Source organism: Larus michahellis, chromosome 1 (genome assembly GCF_964199755.1).
Source record: "Larus michahellis chromosome 1, bLarMic1.1, whole genome shotgun sequence".
Classification (NCBI taxonomy): domain Eukaryota; kingdom Metazoa; phylum Chordata; class Aves; order Charadriiformes; family Laridae; genus Larus; species Larus michahellis.
In genome coordinates, this window is record NC_133896.1 from 140,317,211 (window position 1) to 140,336,380 (window position 19,170).

A 19,170-nucleotide genomic window follows, 5' to 3' on the forward strand; every position below is an offset into this window, starting at 1 on the left:
TGCGCTGTTCAGTAGGAATTTGTCATTATGCATAATGAGCACAGCAGGATAAATAATATGTGATTTGTTTTGTAAGTTGCAGAAGCTGGCTGTACCTAGAATATGTGGATGGCGGCTGGCTAGACCCAGTGCAAATTTGAATATGTAATATTTAAAAAGTTAAAATAAAACATGATTGGTTGATGGCTCTGTAATTTACATCTCTTGTGGTTTATTTGTCTAGGGAGACAGCAGCAACTGGAAGCTGAGCACCAGTATGTGGAGGCTGATCAAGACCTTCACAAAAGGAGGGGGCGTTCTGTGGAGCCGCCTGCAGAAAGACCTGGGGAGAGGCGCATGGCAGAAATGAAGAAACTGTATGGTGCTGAAGCTGCCAAAATCCAGGCAATGGAGGCTGCCATGCAGCTTATCTTTGATAGAAACTGTGACAAAAAGCAGCCCAAATACTGGCCCATTATTCCCCTTAAGCTGTGAGTACCTGGACTGCGCTCTGACCTGGCACTGAGCTGTAGGGACAGGTGCCTCAGTCAGGTTGTGCTGCTGAAAGAACAAACTGCAAATGTTGGCTTTGGTTGGGCTTTGGGGCTGAGGCCAGCAAGGGCAGCATGTTTCTTTGCCCTGTGTTCCTTTTACACTGTCAGCAATGGTCACCCTCCAGTCTACCTACATACTGTTGTCAAGTAGTAGGAGGAGGGACAGAAATATCAAACCTTTTTCACTCATTTTATACCTTCCTGCCTTGAGCCATGCTTGCAAGAAACATAACAATGTCTGTACTCAGTGAACTGGGAAGACAAAGTAATGTCAAAAAGAAAAAGACTATACGAACCGTCTGCCCTTCCCATTTAGGAAATTGAGTAGTCCCATTTTTCAGTCTTATTTAACATAGTAGCATTTGGATCCTGTTTAACACAGCACAGCTCGAAGTGTTATGTCTGCTAATCTTTGATTATTTTTTTTGAGAACTGGGAGCCCACTGGCCAAGATACAACATATCAAATTACTGTAGCCCAGCCATTTGAATTCTATTTCAAATGTTTGTAATAAAGCAGGAAGTTTTTCTTCCAGACTGATACTTCTTTGGCAGCAGTTCGACTCTAAAGCAAAATTACATAGAAAAATCCTTTAATGAAGGGGGTGAGGGGAGTGGGGAAGAAACCTGATGTGGCCCTGTCTGTTATAGATCAGTTTAGCAGAAGAGAAACTTAAGAGGACAAAGCAGTCTTGGGGCCAATGCCTACAGTGATTTTTGCTATTCTAATAAAAAGCATTTAATTGGTTTGAAGCTTTAAAAAAGACGTTATTAGTCTGACAGACAAAGGGTGTGTCTGTGTGCCGTATATGGATGTGTGGAAGCCACATAGCCCTGAGGCCTGTGTTTATTTTAGGTGCAGCTTTCCAATGCCCACTTGCGTATTACATGCACAAAGCTTAAACACAGGCAAGTTAGATGTGCCTCTGTGTGTACTCATCCCTCTGCAGGGGCTGTTTGGCTCCACTTCCATCACTCTTTACTATTGGTCAGTTGTTCTTGCCCCACTAACAGCTGAGCAGGTAGCGTGAGGCACACTAGTGGTCTGCGTAAGACAGGCAGAATTGGCCTCTTAATACTGGTGACTCCTTAGAAAATGGTACCCTGAACACTTCCAAGGACTTTGTGCTACGTATCATTGTGTGCTGAAGGGCTATAGTTTGGATTAAGCAGCATTTCCGTGCCAGGGCAAAGGAACCCTATGCCATTTTGTGACAAACATTCATGTGCTTTTTTAGCAACAGAGGAAGGTCACAAATAAAATTCTAACTTCAGTTCATGTCTATTGTGTCTAATGTACCTCTGTAGCATGCGCAGTTTGTAATACTATAGCTTTGTTGCTATGCCCTCTGCAGCAGCCAGCTGCACCAAAGCAAGTCTGCGGTGCAGTTTGGAACATCTTTGCTTTTGCTAGTAGTAACTATGTTTTTTTCAAAGCAGCATTTTAATTTCAGCTCCATCTCCTTCACTTTAGGTGTGATGAGATGGAGTTAAATTGAAAACTGAAAGTAAAAGGCCCCAGTCTCCAAGACTTATTACTGGTGTGATTTATCTGAAAAATTTGTGTGAGACAGGAGAGGGAAAAGGGTTATGAGCAGTCCTGCATTTGTCTTCACTCTTGTTTTTGGCAGGTTTTGTCAGAAATTCAGTGTTTTGTTTGGGTTTCCTTTTGTTAACAAAATAAATTGTCTTTATAACACCTTGTAATTTATTTTTATTTTTTTATAAACAAACTTCCATACTTCAGCATTCCAGTTCTCAGATGCTAAAGCTTTCTTTTAGCTACTATATCATTTAAGGAACGTTGAACTTAGAGCAAGGACAGTTTTAACATATTGAGAAGCATGAAGAGTGTTGACAGGACTTTCACATGAATGCCAGTCAATACCACACACGCAGGGTATGGTACAAAATGAATGGGAGGGCTGGCACACCTGCTGGGGGAAAACCCTGTTCCAGATTAACGTGCATAGATCCCTCTGTTCCTATTTGAAATGGTTCCAGTGTGGTGGTGGTGTCTCCCCTGTGCAGTTCAGTACAGAATAAAGAAAGGGTAGGACGGGGCTGTTCTTACTTTTCAACCCAATTCCCAGTTTTTGCTGTGGTTGTTTCTGCATCCAACTGGTTCTTCTAGCAGAAGTAGAAATTCTGATCTCCAAAAGTATTTGTAAAGACTCATACAAGACAAACATTCAGTTCCTTTCCTACTTCAGATAAAACATAAAAGAAATTTCCTTGCCTTTGGTTCTTTTAACTATTTCTAGGAGGGTTTAATATGCTTCATGAGGTTGGAAGTAGAGAGAACTGGGTGAAATGTTCCCCAGGAACTGTGTACTAAGGCCTGAAAGGGAGGAATACACTACTGCACACTTAGGAGTTGCTGCCAAATAATCTCTATACTGCTCCTGAATTTCAGGGGTTGGGCTGTTGCTGGTAATTGGCCAGATGTCCCATTTTGCTGGTAGTTCAGTGGAACTTGGAGATTGACACTTCTTTTACTTTTCATTTTACTTTCTAAGAAATATCTCACATAAAAACATGTAATCACAGAAGCAATGCGACCGCAACTCAAAAATGGCTCTTCAGTCAAAATATCTGTAACATTCACCTTTCTTGCACATACGTATTATGCTGCAATCTTCAATCATGGGACCATGTAGACTTCCCCCCCACCCACCCCCAAATACAATGTTATGCCAGCCTCTTGATTGGAATGCAACTATGATGCTGCAGACTTGATTATTCTTTGTCCAGAACGTTGCACCTTTGCTTTCAGTTACGGCAACTGCGTATACAGTTCTGCCCAAAGGGAATTCTTCACTTCCTGGTGGTGCTGTTTCTCCTGAGCTTTTCCAAGCTCCAGTAGAAGGAATTACACCCTGAAGCTGCAAGTACAAGTTGTCATACAAACATGTCTTAATTTCAGGAACTGGTTTCCTCATTTGCTATGTGCAAATATGCAAATCAGCCTCATGTTCAGAAGAAGAGTTTGTGATTGGTTGAAGACAGTTTGAAGATTGGAGAAAAATGATCTTTTCTATTGAAAGCATTCTTAAAAGAAATTTTAAAAACTTTCAGAACTGGTACAGTACAAATTTAACATACATATGAAGCAATGACCTCCCTGTTTCCTGCTGAAAGAAAAACTGCTTACTCTTATGCATTGGTGACATTGTCAAGAACACTCATCCTTTTAGAATTATTTCCCCATAAAGCAGATGACAGTTTAGTATGCCTGTGTATATAGGCAAACTGAGAAGAGATTAAACAATTTTGATGAGCATAACTTTTCTTTTAGTTGACCTTATTAGTAAGTATTCATTGTTTTTGATGGTAGTCGTGTATAATGGCTAGCTACAAGCATCTCGTACTTAGAAGAAGCTTTAATAAAAAGCAACCTAAAATCCGTAACAGCCTTTGTGAAGGATAAACACATATATAATCCAAATGGATTTGTTCGTTCATGTCTTTTTCTCTTTGGAAAAGCTTCTCACTCATTCATTATATGAAATACATTTCAGATATTGCCATCTTCATCTCTTGTTGCATTAACAGGAGTCCAACTCTTTGAATAGAAATTGAGAAAAGTAAGACACTTTGATTCAGCTGCTTAAATTTGGATTTTTAAGTATGATTTTTTTGGCATGCTGGTCTGAATATTTTGGCTGAAAGAATTACAGTGGGGCCAAGATTATTGCCCAAAATGTGAAATACAGTCTGTCAAAAGGAAGTATCCAGAACCCTGTTTTCCTTCTGGTTTCTTAAAAGCATAAGTTACTGGGGAATATACTACTTGATAAATAATACATTCATGCTGTGAGAAAATTCTGTTTTCATGTTTGTGTGCTAATTCATCAACCGTCTACCCTGTCTAACCTGCTCTGTTGTCTCCTGTGATCCTGCCTGGATAGTCCAAAGGAAAGAAATTCTTACGGGCTTTCTCCTAGGTAGAATAGCAGCCTGTGAGGGCGTCTCAGCTGCTCCTGAAGGGTGGCTATAGCCGGACTGTGAAGTTCAAGCCTCACATCCCTTCATATATTCTTACACTGCTGGAATTGCTGAGCTGGTACTCAGAGACATGTGCAATGGAGCTCTGGGTGGGTAGGTGATAGACTGTGATATTGCTATCCAGGTATTCTCTTGGAGACCTGGCTATCGTAGTGGAAGAATTGCTTGGACTCAAGTCCTTTCTTTGACGTAGGTGAGCGCACATGCATCAGCCTCAACTATTAATTTCTGCGGGGCAGGAGCAGCACAGAAGTCTTGCTTGACCAAAAGTGGAGAAAGACTTGCTCGTCTTGAGCCTTGAGTGTGTAATCGAGATTCTCTCTGCATGGATTCCATTAATTACAGAGTCACAGAAGGATTTTTTCCCCTTTAATCATGACTCATTTTCTTCTAAGAAAGCAAGCACACAGAGTAACTGAGAACATACATATTTTTTGAAAAGAAAATACTTTTCAGCGTAATGATGCCAATACCACTGCTGGTTCGCTAAACTACACTGAGATCTTTTGCCTACAAAGGCTTTTGAAAACCCAAAATACACAAAACTGCTATCCCTGTGACTGTTGTTTACAGCCGTCCTAAAGAAATACCTTTGGAGGAAGGGATGACAAAAGTGGAAAGGATTGGGATTTTTTCCAAACGAAGTTCAAAGTGGTCCTCCTTAATTTTTAGACTTTGTTTTAAACCCCCAAAATCTGGGTTCAATAAACATGTGAGGCAAAAGTCTATCAGTGGCTGTTAAAAATTAAGTTATACCCCTGTCTTGGGATGTCCCTAAGCTGCACCTTACTGGAAGCTGGGAAGGGGTAACAAAATATTGCTTTATTCATGGAATTTTCTTATACTGTCCTCTAGACAGCTGCCATTGGGTGATGGCATAGGAAGATAGGAAGCTAACTAGACTGTTGATCTGTTTATAGTGATTTTTAGAATCCTTCCATATGCTTATATTAAAGATAAGGATTGAAATATCAGTCCTGAGGTTCAGCTTTTGGCTATCCCATGCATCTACTTTTTCCTAGGTACGGAAATCACCCCTGTGGCGCAACTGTGCCAAAGTTTACTTCCATCGAGGTCTGCCAGCAGCTCTTGATTGTGTGGTCACTCCCTCGATGTAAGTCAGAAGGAGTCGAGCTGGAAGAGCCCTACTGCTAAGCTGTTCAATGTAAGCCAGTTTGTTTGTTGTGAAAAGGATTAAGGGAAGCACTTGCTTGTGCTTGGACGAGCAGGCCTAGAGGTAGCAAACTCCACAGGCGTAAGCATTCGTAAGGCAATGTTGCCACCATTAGAAGAGAACGTATGAGCACATTTTCATAGTACATGGAGCCTTCAAGAATTTTTCCTGCTTTGGTATAAAAACAATCCCTTGGCGTTTCTTTCATCAGGCATATTAGCCAGCTTTCTCTATTACGAAACATCTAGAAAAGCATGTGTTTATTTTCCTTGCTGAACACAGAAATTAATGCTTGTTTTGGGCAAACCTACGGAAAGGTTTATCCCAAGATTCCTAATGATTTTTTTTTCATTGCTACTTTCTGTGTAAAAGGTAGTGTCTTGAGCATGCAGGTTTGCAGATACTGCACTATTCAGGTTCATGCCCTTTGCTCTGTTATGAACTGTAGCAGGAGTTGGAGGCCCAAGATTCAGTCAGCTCTTTTGGTCTAGACGTGCAAGAAAAAGTCTGTGCCTTGTATTTCATTAATTTTGATTCTCACATAGCTAAGTCTTATTCCCATCCTTTGCACTGGACAGGAAAAGATCTCCTGGGTCATCATGTCTAGTTTTTGCTACCTCCGGCAACCACATTGTCTGCTACATTTCAGAAACTAATTAGTCTCCACTTAAAAGCAAATTCCATTTCCTGTCACCCCCACTTCTGCTAGTTAAGGCTGCATGGCATGCTTCTTGCTTGTGAAGCATAATAAAATATCAAGACTGCCACAAGTTTAAGTTGTTCTTTGTCAGAGAGCTGCAAAAACGTAAATGCAGAGTATCCTGGGGTTTTGTAATATCCTCCCCCTGGACAGAAGGAAAGGAGTTGCAGTTGTGACAGAAGTAAACGCTTGAAGTATGTTTTTACTTAAGAAATAATTCATCAAAGGCCACACTTCTGGTCTGTAGCATATTCCATGAAATGGTTGAGTAATAACTGAAGGCTCCCATCCCACTGTCCTCCTTTCATGCAAAGTGGTGAGGTTGAGCTAAAACTTCAGCCAGTTATGCTGCAATGCACTCGAAACACAAAAGTTTGATGAGTTGCTCCAAGCAGAATAATCCTTGCATGGCTGCAGAATATAAATCCGAAATGGACTGTAAACCAAAAGCAAAAAAATAACAGGCATTACATAATCATTACATCGGGGAAGTTAGTAATATTCATGACTTCCTCACACTTTTCTGTCTATCTGTTGTTGAATTAAGGATTTCCAGTAATGCCAGATCATCCTGCGCTACAGCCAAGAACATAGTTGTTATATTGAGTCTTCCTGAGCATAAGATGACATTTCCATTTGTACTGCTCTGCCACAGAGCTGTGTGCCAGCAGTGCCACGGATGGTTTGTGGTCCTGTTTTGGTGTCACCACCCTGGGTGTTCTAGGGGCACACACAGAGTCCTTCCTTGGTACCTCCTCCGAGAAGCCCTGCAGCTGGCCAGCACTCACAGTGGCTGTTTTTATCATTATATACCAGTCCTGTGGTCTTCGTTATGTTATCTTTTTTTTTTGCTGGCCGTTGCACTCAGAACACACAAACCGAACTGCCCATTTCAAGGCTTGCTCTTGCTCTTGCTCTGAAAGCAATGATGATGTGTGCGTGATACGTGTGACGTGGCTGGGTGCCATGGCAACAGGCCGTGATCTCATAAATGTCAGATGATGAATTAATTTCAGGGACGCACCAGAAAGAACAGCTGCATTGTGCTACAGAAGGACCTTACTCCAGACCTGCTCTCCTCTACCAGCAAAGAAAATGGAGAAAATGACTGCAAAAATGAGTGCTCAGTGCTCCCTCCTGTGTTGTTCTGTTGAGCAGATCCCTCTTCAGGTCATCTACAGCTCAAGTGTGAGAGCATAAACACGTATCTCCAGAGTGCAAAAATGCTTCTATTGAGAACTTTTAAAAAGATCAGTTATTTGCCCTTCATAAGCGTGTTTTACTATGCAGAGCTGCTCTAGAAAGATGTCCTATACTTTCCCTGTCAACGGCAGGTAAATCTTGTTTGGAAGGAGAAAAAGAGCTGCCTTACTGTAGTCTCTTCCCTTCAACAGCTCTTTCAGTCTAGCAGTGTTACTTGCATTATTCAAGTCTAGCAAAGCAAAATCTGTTTCTACGGTATGGCTGTGGCTAGAGCTTTTTTGTGGTAAATACATTGATAATAATTAACAGCACTAGTGGCTTGTGTTACATTGTGGAAACTCTCATTCCAGGCATAGCCTGCAGCGTGGTAGTCACTGTCAGCGTAACAGAATTGTTCACTTCAGTCCAAGAAGATACCACATCCTACTAGAATAAAACATACCAACAGTTTATATTGTTGAAACTTTAAAATACCGTATTAAAAACCAGTAATTGAAAAATTTTGTTTGCTAGTTTAACTTTCTTTGTGACAGGCTTTTGAAGTGTGAACTGATGTAAAACCACTATAATGCTAGAAAGCATACAACAGAATCTCAAGTACAATGCAGATTTTTTTTTTCAAATAGGGTGCCCAAAGTTATAATTGTGAAGAAGTGTCGAAAAAAATTGTGTTGGGTTTGTTGATTTTCCAATATTATTTTCATTTCCTGGTTTCCAGAAATAAAACTTGAGAATTTGTTTTGTACTTCTTAACTGAGCAACCTTTAAAATGTTGAACAGCTTAGCAGTCGCAGTCGCACTTTGCAGGGCTTGAAATAACATCGGAATGCATATTGAATGTAGGAAAAACGCCTACACTGCCTCTCCCACTGCCATCCCCACGAAGCTACCTTGAATTAAATAGATATGCATGGTGATGCATTTTTCTGGCGATGTCCGTCATACTTTAGATCTCTGAGGATCCAGCTGAGCTGTTTCCAGGGTTTCTCCTACCTCAGTCATTTTCAGTCCATCTATGCTCTCTTCTTGCTCCCTCATCTTCTTTTTCACAAAGGCTCCTGCCTAGCTTGTATCCCTCCACCCCACCACACGCTTTTCCGCAGCCTGATGCTGCTCTTTCATCTCTCAGCTCCTACACTCCTGTCCGCCTCCCACACGTCGGGCATGAAATGTTGCCTGGAGACTCAGCAGCCAGCAGAGCAAATGAGAAGGACTAATCTAGATGACCAGAAAAAAAGGCAGTGCCTCTGGCACCATAAACGCTGAAAGCAGAAGGCGCTGAGATGCTTCCCACACTGCTGTCCCTGAGCTGTCGGTGGCTGACGGAAGATCAGTCTCTCCTCTTTTCCTAATTAAACTACAGGACTTCTTCACTGCTGTGCAAGTGGTGGGAAGGATGTCACTGCCAGTTCATCTCCCCCCACTCTGGGTAAACTCCAGTCAATCACCCACAGTAGATTTCCCCACTTGTCCTAACTACTGGCCAAAGCCTTTCTAAAGTCGCAGTGGAATGAAACCACCACGATCCCGTTGAGCACCAGGGGAAGCTTTTGTAAGACTTTCCCCTAGTGGGAGGAACAATTACTGGATACAGAGCCTGGACTTCACAATCCATCTGTTTAATTTATAGCGTGTCTTGACAGTACATCTCTGTCAACTCCATCTCTCCAATGGCAAGGCGTAACTGTAATTTAGGAGCTCAGCCATTTGAAAGACCAACCAGGCAGCCATGATCTATTCCAACCCAGCAGATGAGGAAGTTGCTAAGGCACTTTCTCAATTTAAGAATGATTTTATCTCTTTTTCTCTCTTTTCAGCCCTCTTTGCCAGCTGGCATTCCATTTTCTACTTTTCCAGCGGGCATTGCTTCAGCTCAGCGTGATCCTTTGGAGGGGGAGCAGTAGCCTATTTAGAGCTTAAAACACATAGAGATTTACTGGCTGGAACCCCAGAGAACAACCTAGCAAGAAGCTGATGAGGGCACTTGGCCAGATCATCTCCAAAACGCTACTGTTAAAAGAACCTGATATGCATGTTAAGTAAATGCCAAATATGCAAAACCCAGCACATGTAACATGCAGATAATAGCATAAGGTAATGGGCCCTATCTCCAAATAAATAATAGCACTCTCTAACCACAGGCTGTTCCAGTATTTTCTGTTCACTTCCAATGTCTCTGAAAGGGTCGTATCTATAATATAATAAAACTCCCACAGGCTGCAGCAGGACTAAGATTTAGTGTTACACCCTGGATTAAAAATGAGGGAAGGAGATTTCTCTTGCACTCCAACAGGCAAAAACTCTGGAATAAATGTGAGCCAGGAAGTGATTATATAAAGGCGTTGATAATTTCATTTGCATATAAAATAATAACAACAAGAACGGAAGCTAAATTATCCCATATATACAGAAACCCTGGGTGTTGAGGATTGGCTACCCATTATTCTCTTGTCATATAAAGCAATTCAGTCTGCAGCTGCATTTCTCTCTTACAAATCCAATTCAATCAAGAGAACTGAAACATCATTAGCAAACCCACTGATTTATCCACCAGTAAAGTGCTGATCCAGGCTTCTCTTCCTGCTCCTAATAAATTCTCTACATAGCCGTGTTTGCTCTCTCTAGGGATCTCCCATTATTTTAATGGCTACAGGTTTCTAACTTTACCGCTGGAATCTTTAAGCCTGCAAATCTATAATAGTAGGGTCCAAAACCTGTGGGAGTCATAGGAAAGAAAGGACACAAGCCCAGAACATGTACCCAGTTGCCACAGAGATGTGGCTACATCTAACTGCAGGTGAAGCAGCAGCTGGTGCCTTAAAAACTGCTTTAATAAGATCAGGTTTTTTTCATTTCTGAAATATAACCACTGACTTCCTGTTTTGTTCTCCCTATTTCCCTCGGCAGGCTTGCCTCCAGAGCCTTGCCTCCCTCTCTGTACCTTTCCCTGGCTCCTGCTTGCTTTGGTGCCTTCATTGCCAGCTTGCTGGGCTCATTTACCTCTGCTCCGGCCTCTCTTCTGCAGAAACGCAGCAGCTTTGAAGACCAGTGCTGGGGGTTGTCTCTGGTTCCTCCTGCCCATCATCCACCACCAGGGCTCCCAGAGGTCATCTCCAAGCCCATCACAGCATCGTCCCGTTGCTGCTTTCATATGCAGGAGCCCGTTCACAGTATTTCAAAGCTGGGGCACACACTTCTGCGTCCTTTTCAAGGTGGGCTTCAAACAGGGAAGGCCCAAGGGCGGCTAGAAGTGCCGTTGCCTTTTGGGAATAATTTCCCAAGCTGCAGTTTCCGTAACTTCTTTAACGGTCCTGGGTCATTTTGTCTGCCAGGTTCATGTGATGTTTGGTTTGCCTGTGCCCCTTTTATCTTTTAAACACAAAGAAGTTATTTCCTTGGAATATGGGAGGCCAGAATTAATGTTCTATATGGCAGCTAAGACACTCAAGTTTGGCCTGAACTTTATTTTTAAAAAAACTGTACAAAAAGTAAGAATCCAAATCCACCTATGACAATAGCCCATGTTTAATACAGCTTTAATAAAAAGTTTTATTACATTCCTCTCTTGGAATGGTATTATTTTCCTACTTGCTGAACATGATATCCAAGAAAACAAGAGTCAGATAACAAGAGTCTTAAAAAAAAGAGATCTTTATTTAAGAAATGCTATAAGTGAAAGATAAAATGATTACTAACATAAGATACTTGACACTTGCATTTATTTACTTTTTCGTCTCTCCTAATTGGAGCATGGATATATATGGGTGATTAGTGTGTTCTGCTTTTTTATTTTTAATCATGTGCTCATGCATTTGCAAAAATTCAGCGTCTGGACTGAAAATAGGAGGAAAATGTTTATGCTTAGAATAGCTGTTTGGGTTTTTTTGAGAAAAAAACCCAACACGTTTATTAGTCTAGGGAGTGAGATGTTAAACTAACAGATGTGACTGAATTTGATGTAAAGAATTCCTGTTTGCCATCGGAATTCCTAGACATGCTTAAAACGTTAGGGTCCTTGGCCACTTTGGGAAACCTCTTTTCCCGGAACTGTACAAGCACGTGTTTCTTGTGCAATTGCACAAAGGTGAATACATCTTTCATCCCGGGCAGCTGGATCACAGCATCTACGTTGTGCCAGATGGCATGCTGGAAATTTGCATTCAAGAAAGTGATGGAACAGAACTGGTTGTTAAGGAGGTGCTGGCAGGAGACAGCATCTCCAGCCATCTCAGCATTCTTGATGTTATCACAGGTCACCCTGCTCCTTATAAAGTGGTCTCAGCCTGAGCAGCTGTTTTGTCCATTATGTTGCGACTTCCAGCAAGTGCCTTTCAAGTTGTCTTCCAGAAATATCCTGGAACCCTTGTTAGAGTGGTACAGATCACCATGGCGAGGCTGCAGAGAGCAACATTCCTTGCTTTGCACAACTGCCTGGGTCTGACTACTGAGCTCTTCAATTGTCAGAGCCAAGCCATCCCACTCATCTCTGTGGCAAGTGTAACATCTGGAGGAAGTTCAAGCAAGGCAGTAGAAAGACAAGTGTCTAATGTATCACAGGAAGATCCTGGATAAAAGTTTGAAAAAGTTGGGAAGCACTGGAAATAGATACGTTGAAGATTTCTGGTACAGAAAACTCTGAGCATGTTCTCAGAAGAAGCCTTTTTTCACCTCCCTATGCAGGGTCTGCAGAGGCTTCTAATAATTCCAGTGGTGCAAAGTCAGACATGGACATGGACAGAGTGCACTTTGGCTCAGAGGACACTGCCAGCAGTTCTGTTGTGGGCAAGTCAAAATTGAAGAAGACTGTGACAGCGACAGAAACTCCTTCAGCAGTTCTCCATTATAGTGCTGTGCAAGATTCGTGTAATAGCAAACATATTGATGCCATCGTCAAAGCAGCAAAGAAAGATGTTTCGACCTTGATGAAACTTGATGATCCTTTGTTGTGGAATGGCAAAGTGATGCTGCATCAGATTACTGCTGGGACTGTGCTAGCAAAGCAAGGAGATCAGGATGCTAATGGTTGTGGTCTCAGTGATGCTTCACATGTACCCACAGAAGACAGGCTTGGAGGAGGACACCTGTCTGTTCCTTACCCATCCAGGAGAACTCATAGGCCAGCTTGCTGCCCTGACTGGGGAACCACTGATTTTCACCATCAAGGCTAATTGAGACTGCAGATTCCGGTCTATTTCCAAGTCCCATTTCTCTGAGATAATGCAGGAGCAGCCAAGCATTGTTCTCGGTGTGGCCCATGCTGTTGTAAGAGAATGCCCCAGTTCGTTAGAGGCAAATTGACTTTGCCCTGGATTGGATGGACATTGAGTCTGGACAAGCTGTTTATAGGCAGGCTGACAAGTCAGATTGCACATACGTTGTGTTGAATGGTTGACTTCACTCAGTCATATGTATGGATGATGGAAAAAAGCACCTGACAGGTGAATATGGACAGGGAGACTCAATTGGAGTGGTAGAGGCATTAACCCACCAACCTGGAGCTGCAACAGTACACGCAGTCAGAGAGTCAGAACTTGCCAGACTCCCAGAGGGAGCACTGAGATTTACCAAACACAAATTCTCCCAGGTTGTGACTAGAGTTATTCACCCGCTGGGTGAGAAGATTCTTGGCAGTCTTCAGCAGGAAGGTCATCCTCGTGAGTTACACAGCTCGAGTAGCAAGTGGGATGCCGGAAATCCTGCCAGCAATCTCTCCACAGCAGCTCTTATGGTGGTGTCTGAAGAGGTGCCACTTACGGCTTTTACTCAGGAGCTCAAGCATGCTCTCAAGCATGCTCTCAGTGCTGTGGGTCCCGCTTTGCTGCTCACCAATGGTAACATCAAACAACGACTTGGTTCTGCTGTGCTGGATAGTATCCATGGATCCCAACCAACTAGCTGGCTGGGACAGCAGGAGAATATTCACCCTATTATACCCTACCAGGCAGACAGCACCCTTACTCCCAGGACCCAACGCTGCATCCAGCAGGCTGACTGCATCTTAATGGTGGGACTGGGAGACCAGGAGCCTACTGTTGGAGAGCTGGAGGCACCGCTGCAGCCCGTTTGCACTATGCTGCTGCACTCGTGGGCACGCCAAGCGAGCGACACTGCTGCTGAGTTACTGAGTCATTCCCATCTCTTCTCCAACACATCACATTTTTGCCACAAACCGTAACTCGGGAGTATAGCCGTTTGCTAGAACTGGACTGTGCAAAGCGGGAGGGAAACCCCAACACAAAACCCAAACCAGCACTTTTAAAAGTATATTGGTAGAAAACTAAAGCTGGGTAGCCCATTATGAGAGAAATTAACTCAGCTTTATGATACAGTTTAAATCTTAGGCACCATTCGTGTTTACAGAGCAGAATTAAAACCTTCTGTAATAATTTATGAGCTTGTGCCTATTGACAGAAGTGAAAAAATGAGAACTAAAATGAAATCAGCTGGCTGTTACTCAGCATCCACTGCCCAACTGGATCAGGAAAAGTGTTAAAATGCGTCCCGCAATTTTCCTTCCCAGCTCTTTGAGCTTGATTTTCAGATAAAAAAAAAAAAAAAGGCACCTGAGAATGTTCTTAAATGCTCTCTGTGCCTCGCATCAAAGGAGTTTTCTACTTTGGAAAAAGAGAGCGGGCCTTGTCTCAAAATGTACTTTTGCCAGGAATTCTGTCCTGATTAGGCTGCCTTGGAGCACTTTCTTGGGTGGGTGCCATACTGAAGTTATTGGATGGCAGCCATGTGTTCAACACTCTTAAAATAAAGTCTATTCCCTTAATTTGCAACTCAACATAAAACTTAGGGTAAGTCTATTGATACCGCTGGAGGGTGGGGCCAACATACATATGTATGCAATTATTTTCAGGATATTGCAATAAGTACATATATGCTCCCACAGAAGTTGCTCTGAAGTTGAATGCTAATGATCCTTGGGTATGCATTTTGCCCCCGTCTGGTTTCTTCATTTGCAAATTATTCCACATTCACATCTCCCCACTGGTACTAATGAAAATGTTGGATAATCCATACCTTTGAGTCAGCTCCTCCTAAAGACAGGCTGGCCTCTCCAGCCCACACGATCCTAGCCCACGACGTAACAAGAACTTAGCAAAGCACTTCAGTAGATGTTTATAGCCAAGCCTGTTAGACTGAACTCATCATCCCTGACCGAACTCATCATCCCTGACCAAACTCAAATGCATTTTTGAGCCTGAACGTTTTAGAATGAGGCGTGTGGAAGAATGCCTTCACCAGGATCATTTTATTGTGACACGGATAGCAGGAGATAAGACTTTTCTCTCTCTCACTTGGAGAAAGACTTGTCAGTATTTCTCATCCACATTTCACAGATCCATCAGGGAGGATGAAACGAGGTGGAGTGCACATGGTCATACTGACTTGTATTTTTCCTGTATAACGGGCATCTGGTGTTAAAGATGTTAGTTTACTCTTTCGCTCACAAGCTTTCCACTCTGTATAATGCTTTACGGAGACCATCCACCCTCTTTCAGACCTCATACTATCTCCTACATGGTTCCCTACCAGGTGTGGTTACCTACGTAGCATGCAGAGAGAGAAAGACACAGAAGCAAGTGTGTGTATCCAGAATAAAAACAGCTAATATTACCTTTCCCTTCCCTCTGGTATCTCCGCAGACCCGGATCTCTCACGGACACTCGCAGAATAGCCACGCACCTAAGTGCAAAATGCTATTCTTATGGTAAGGTCCCTCATGTAGAGCTAAGTGAAAGATGATTCTTTAGTTGCCAGAGATACTAATCTAAAAATTAATCCTTCATTTTCAATAATATTTTCTAATTAGGTTTTTTGTATCTTTAAAATCACAACATGACATTGGTTATTCCACAAGTGACTTGGGGTATACGAAACAGAGATGAGTCTGTCTTTTAACACTGAAGATGTATTTAGTACTCTGTAATTAACACCAAAATGGTAATCACTAATTTTCAGATAAAATTAACTGTGGTTCATTGGGAAAAATTATGCATTCTGTTGAATATATAATTATATCTATTCTAAAGCAATCACTGCTCATATTTACATATTGAGAAATGGTTGCTGGAAATATGACCTACTTGGTAATAAGAAACAGTTTTGATTTTGAAGAATATTTATTCATTACACTATCGTACCTGAATGTTGAATTCCAGGAGGAGTATCTACATGCTGACTAAACTATCAAATTACTTCTCATTTTTTATCTTTTCCTTTCTCTCTTTTCCCCCAGACTACGCATTACCAATGATCTGAACGATTTTGTTCGGCATTTTGCTGGATGAACTTTGCAAACACCTCTCTGCAGCAAGCACTGAGAAGGGGTTTTGGTAGCAGCAGTTGGAGTCTAAAGCGGATCAGCTTCATATAAAAGGTACAAACGACACAGGAGAGCATGAGTCATTCCCCTTAATCTACACCAAGATGCTGAGTTCAAAACACGAAAAGGTCACCTCTTTGCACGCAGATGAGAGTACAAAGTGATCCAATTGTCATCTTATTTCTCTTTAACGTCTGTGGCCTCTGTAATGCCACTTTGAACAGAGATCACGTGGGAGAGAAAAACCCCAGCATGCCTCGACTGTACGTGGAATCACAGAAGCTGAAGACAGAGAGGATGGATGAACCCCCTTGAGAAAGGCCACAGAGAACACTCACTACAACTAAAATCAGATTTTATCCCTTCTGATTGCCTTAAATTTAAACTACACTCCTGTTAACATTCAAGGGGAGGCTGTTTTATGAGTCCCTGATTTTATAAGGTTTTAGAAGTTCGCAGGATTTTTGCAAATTCAAGCGTAGGAGTGGCATCCTATACACTCACTCTAATCCTCTGGAAACTGGCAGCGACTGCTACCCACTGGCACTGCCTGTGTAGTAGTCAGAAGAAGTAATATTCACAATTAACCCTTAGCTTCAGTATTAGCAGAGGAAGCCAAGGGAGGGGGGCTCACGTAGAGCCGACGGTAGGGCACGGTGTGAGGTGAGAACCCATCGAAGCAGGCGTGCCACTAGCACATCTTATTATTAAGCAACTAACTTTAATGCGACTAAATGTTTAGTCAAAGCTAAAACATTAAGTGGAAATACTGCCTTTGATTCTGCTTTTAATTGGGAAGGCTTCCATATCTAGGGCAATCTGTCGAGTTAGACTGCCTGAGGAAAGACGGCAGGAGTGTAAAAGAGATGAGCAAACAGGTAGCAGCAGCTACCACACCGTTCCATCTACAAAGAAAAACAGGGATTTGTTTAGAGCTGGGATGGTCTCCAGTGGAAGAAGTGGGGAGACAGATGGAGCCTGGTAAATTAAAAAAAAAAAATAATGAAGAATTATATGCAACCAGCCTTCATTTGCTCTCAAAATCTGTTTCACCACTGATTGCTGGAAATGGTGAAATGTATGGTGAAATATGGAGTTTCAGACTGATACCACTCCCTCAGTTACAACTGATGAGTCTTTCCATCTTACCTCTCCTTGCCAGATCTTGATATTGAAGCTTAGCTTCAATTTTCTCCTGCAAATCATGACCTCTTTAAAACATCTCCAGAGAAGAACGCACTGCTCCAGACTAGGTTAGGAGAGACACCAAGCATATTGCTTGCAGGGAGTGAAAGTGTTTCTTGAAATACCTGGTATCATCACACAAGCATTAGGGTAACACGACAAATAGAGAAATGTTTGCAGGGTGTTACCCAAGCTATGGAAAAGGCTTTGAGCACCCAACATAGACAATGAATGACATTAATCAGTGCAAAATTCCAATGACCTTTTTTGCAGATCAAATTTGCAGATTTTGTCATTTTATAATCCCTTGGTGCCAAGATTGTCTGGATCAACCTGGCTTCCAGCGTAATTCACAGCAGGCCTTTGCACTACTCTACTGCTACAGCACGCAAGGAGCCACTCAGCTACTAAGACGCGCTGAAATGCTGCACACTCCGGGCTCTCTCCTTTCCGTTATGTACTTGATAAAAGAGTAAGAGCATGGACCAGAATCCAGTCATAAGCCTTTCCCAACTCGGGAAGTCCCTGTTTCTACAGACATCTTAGTTCTGAAATGAAATCCGTCAGTTTCTATTCCTAGCAGAAATTCCAGCTAAGTATTCCCGCCTCCTTGACCTCATTTGAGTATTGTAATGTAGTCTTGCTTAAAGAACCAAAACTTCTGATGTCACTTGTCAGAGATTCAGTATCTCTGTGAGTGGAAATCCCCATTGACTGCTGAGCCATAACCAATATTTGGACAGCTGTTCTCTGCTTTACTCTTTGGAAAGAAAAATGACCAACATTTCTGAGGATGACAGAAAGCTAATAAAGGACAGCGAGTCCCTCCTCTCACTGCATCCATGTTAATATGGACAACTCCTTCTGCACTACCATAGGAATGTCTGCCCCATACTTTGGTGCAAGTATGTGAACCCAATCCAGACAGCGCTAACCCTGTTGACCAACTTCCCCTGAGCAACTGGTCCCATGGATTTCAACGACGCAAGTTACCCGTAAGTGCAACCGCAGTCAGAATCAGGAACATATTTTTCAGCTGATCCTAATATTAATCAAGCAGTGTGTTGCAAGAGCTTCACAGAACATAAATTTAACTAAAGAATTTCTTTTAAAAAATGAAATTAATTTATACCCTCACCAGCACTTAGTGGGGTGCTCTTACCATTTGCCTTCAGTTCCCGCCATATTTCAGTGCTATTTAGTGCCACTGTAGTTAAGGGTCATGTGCTATTTCCATGATTAATCTCATTTTTCAAAGGTGCATAGCTCATCTGCTTTAATTCCCAGTGGGGACTGGAAGCAGCTTGCCAGTGATCAGCTTTGGTGTGAATTTTTTTTCCTATCTTTAAAAAATGGCTTATTCAATCAATCCACTTATTGCCTTGTAGAGAAGAAGCATTTACTCCCTGATGCTGCAGTGCTTGCATGGTGTTGGGCCTGTAGTCCTTACTGGAAAACCATGTGTGTTCTAACTGATGCGAAAGCCTCCGATGATTTTGGCCTGAGAGACTGGGATTTTTCTTTTAATGGAAAACAAACCACAGCTTTAACATTGCAACTTTTATACGTGAGCGCAGACGCACGCTGCTTTGGGAGCAGGGGCCTGAAATTGGAAAGTACGAACTAATTTCCCTGAAAAGAAGTGTTCACACTTTCGTCACTCCTTTGCCTTTGTGTTATATTAATGTGTTCTTAAGCAATCGATCTCATTTAGAGGGGAATAATATGGTTACATAATTTAATAGATCAATTTGTTAACAATCATGGGAGAAGATGAAATATGTCCTTATGCTTCATGGAAATAACAGAAAATTAGGATACTATTATTGTGACAAAGGCAAGGGAAATGCATGCCAAGTAACCAATTAATGTAAATCAGCACCATCTGATTGGTATTAGTCACTGTAGGTGCATTTATTCTGACAAAAGAGCTGGCTTTTGCATTTGAGGCAATCAAATCGCTCTGATGGTAGAAGTCCAACTCAAAAAAGCAACTAAACTGAAAAAGCCGACTTTGACAGTCTCTTTCATACCCA

The 19,170-nt window shown here is 42.2% G+C and overlaps 1 protein-coding gene and 1 pseudogene across 6 annotated transcripts in view; both read left to right on the top strand.

The window, feature by feature from the left end:
- The window catches only part of GEMIN8 (gem nuclear organelle associated protein 8), a 44,220-nt gene extending 25,613 nt beyond the window's left edge, over positions 1–18,607 (top strand). Inside the window, exons 5-7 of one of the 6 annotated variants that reach the window (XM_074606093.1) lie at positions 224–470; positions 5,563–5,705; positions 15,863–18,607. In XM_074606093.1, coding sequence (XP_074462194.1) covers positions 224–470; positions 5,563–5,695 — 380 coding nt within the window. In that variant the 3' untranslated portion in view covers positions 5,696–5,705; positions 15,863–18,607. Of the gene's footprint in view, positions 1–223; positions 471–5,562; positions 8,368–15,862 lie in introns of those variants that run through there. The other 5 variants (XM_074606084.1, XM_074606100.1, XM_074606120.1 and 2 more) reach the window with 5 other exon arrangements.
- On the top strand, positions 6,846–13,792 carry LOC141738007 (patatin-like phospholipase domain-containing protein 7 pseudogene; annotated as a pseudogene).
- Positions 18,608–19,170: the final 563 nt, after the last annotated feature.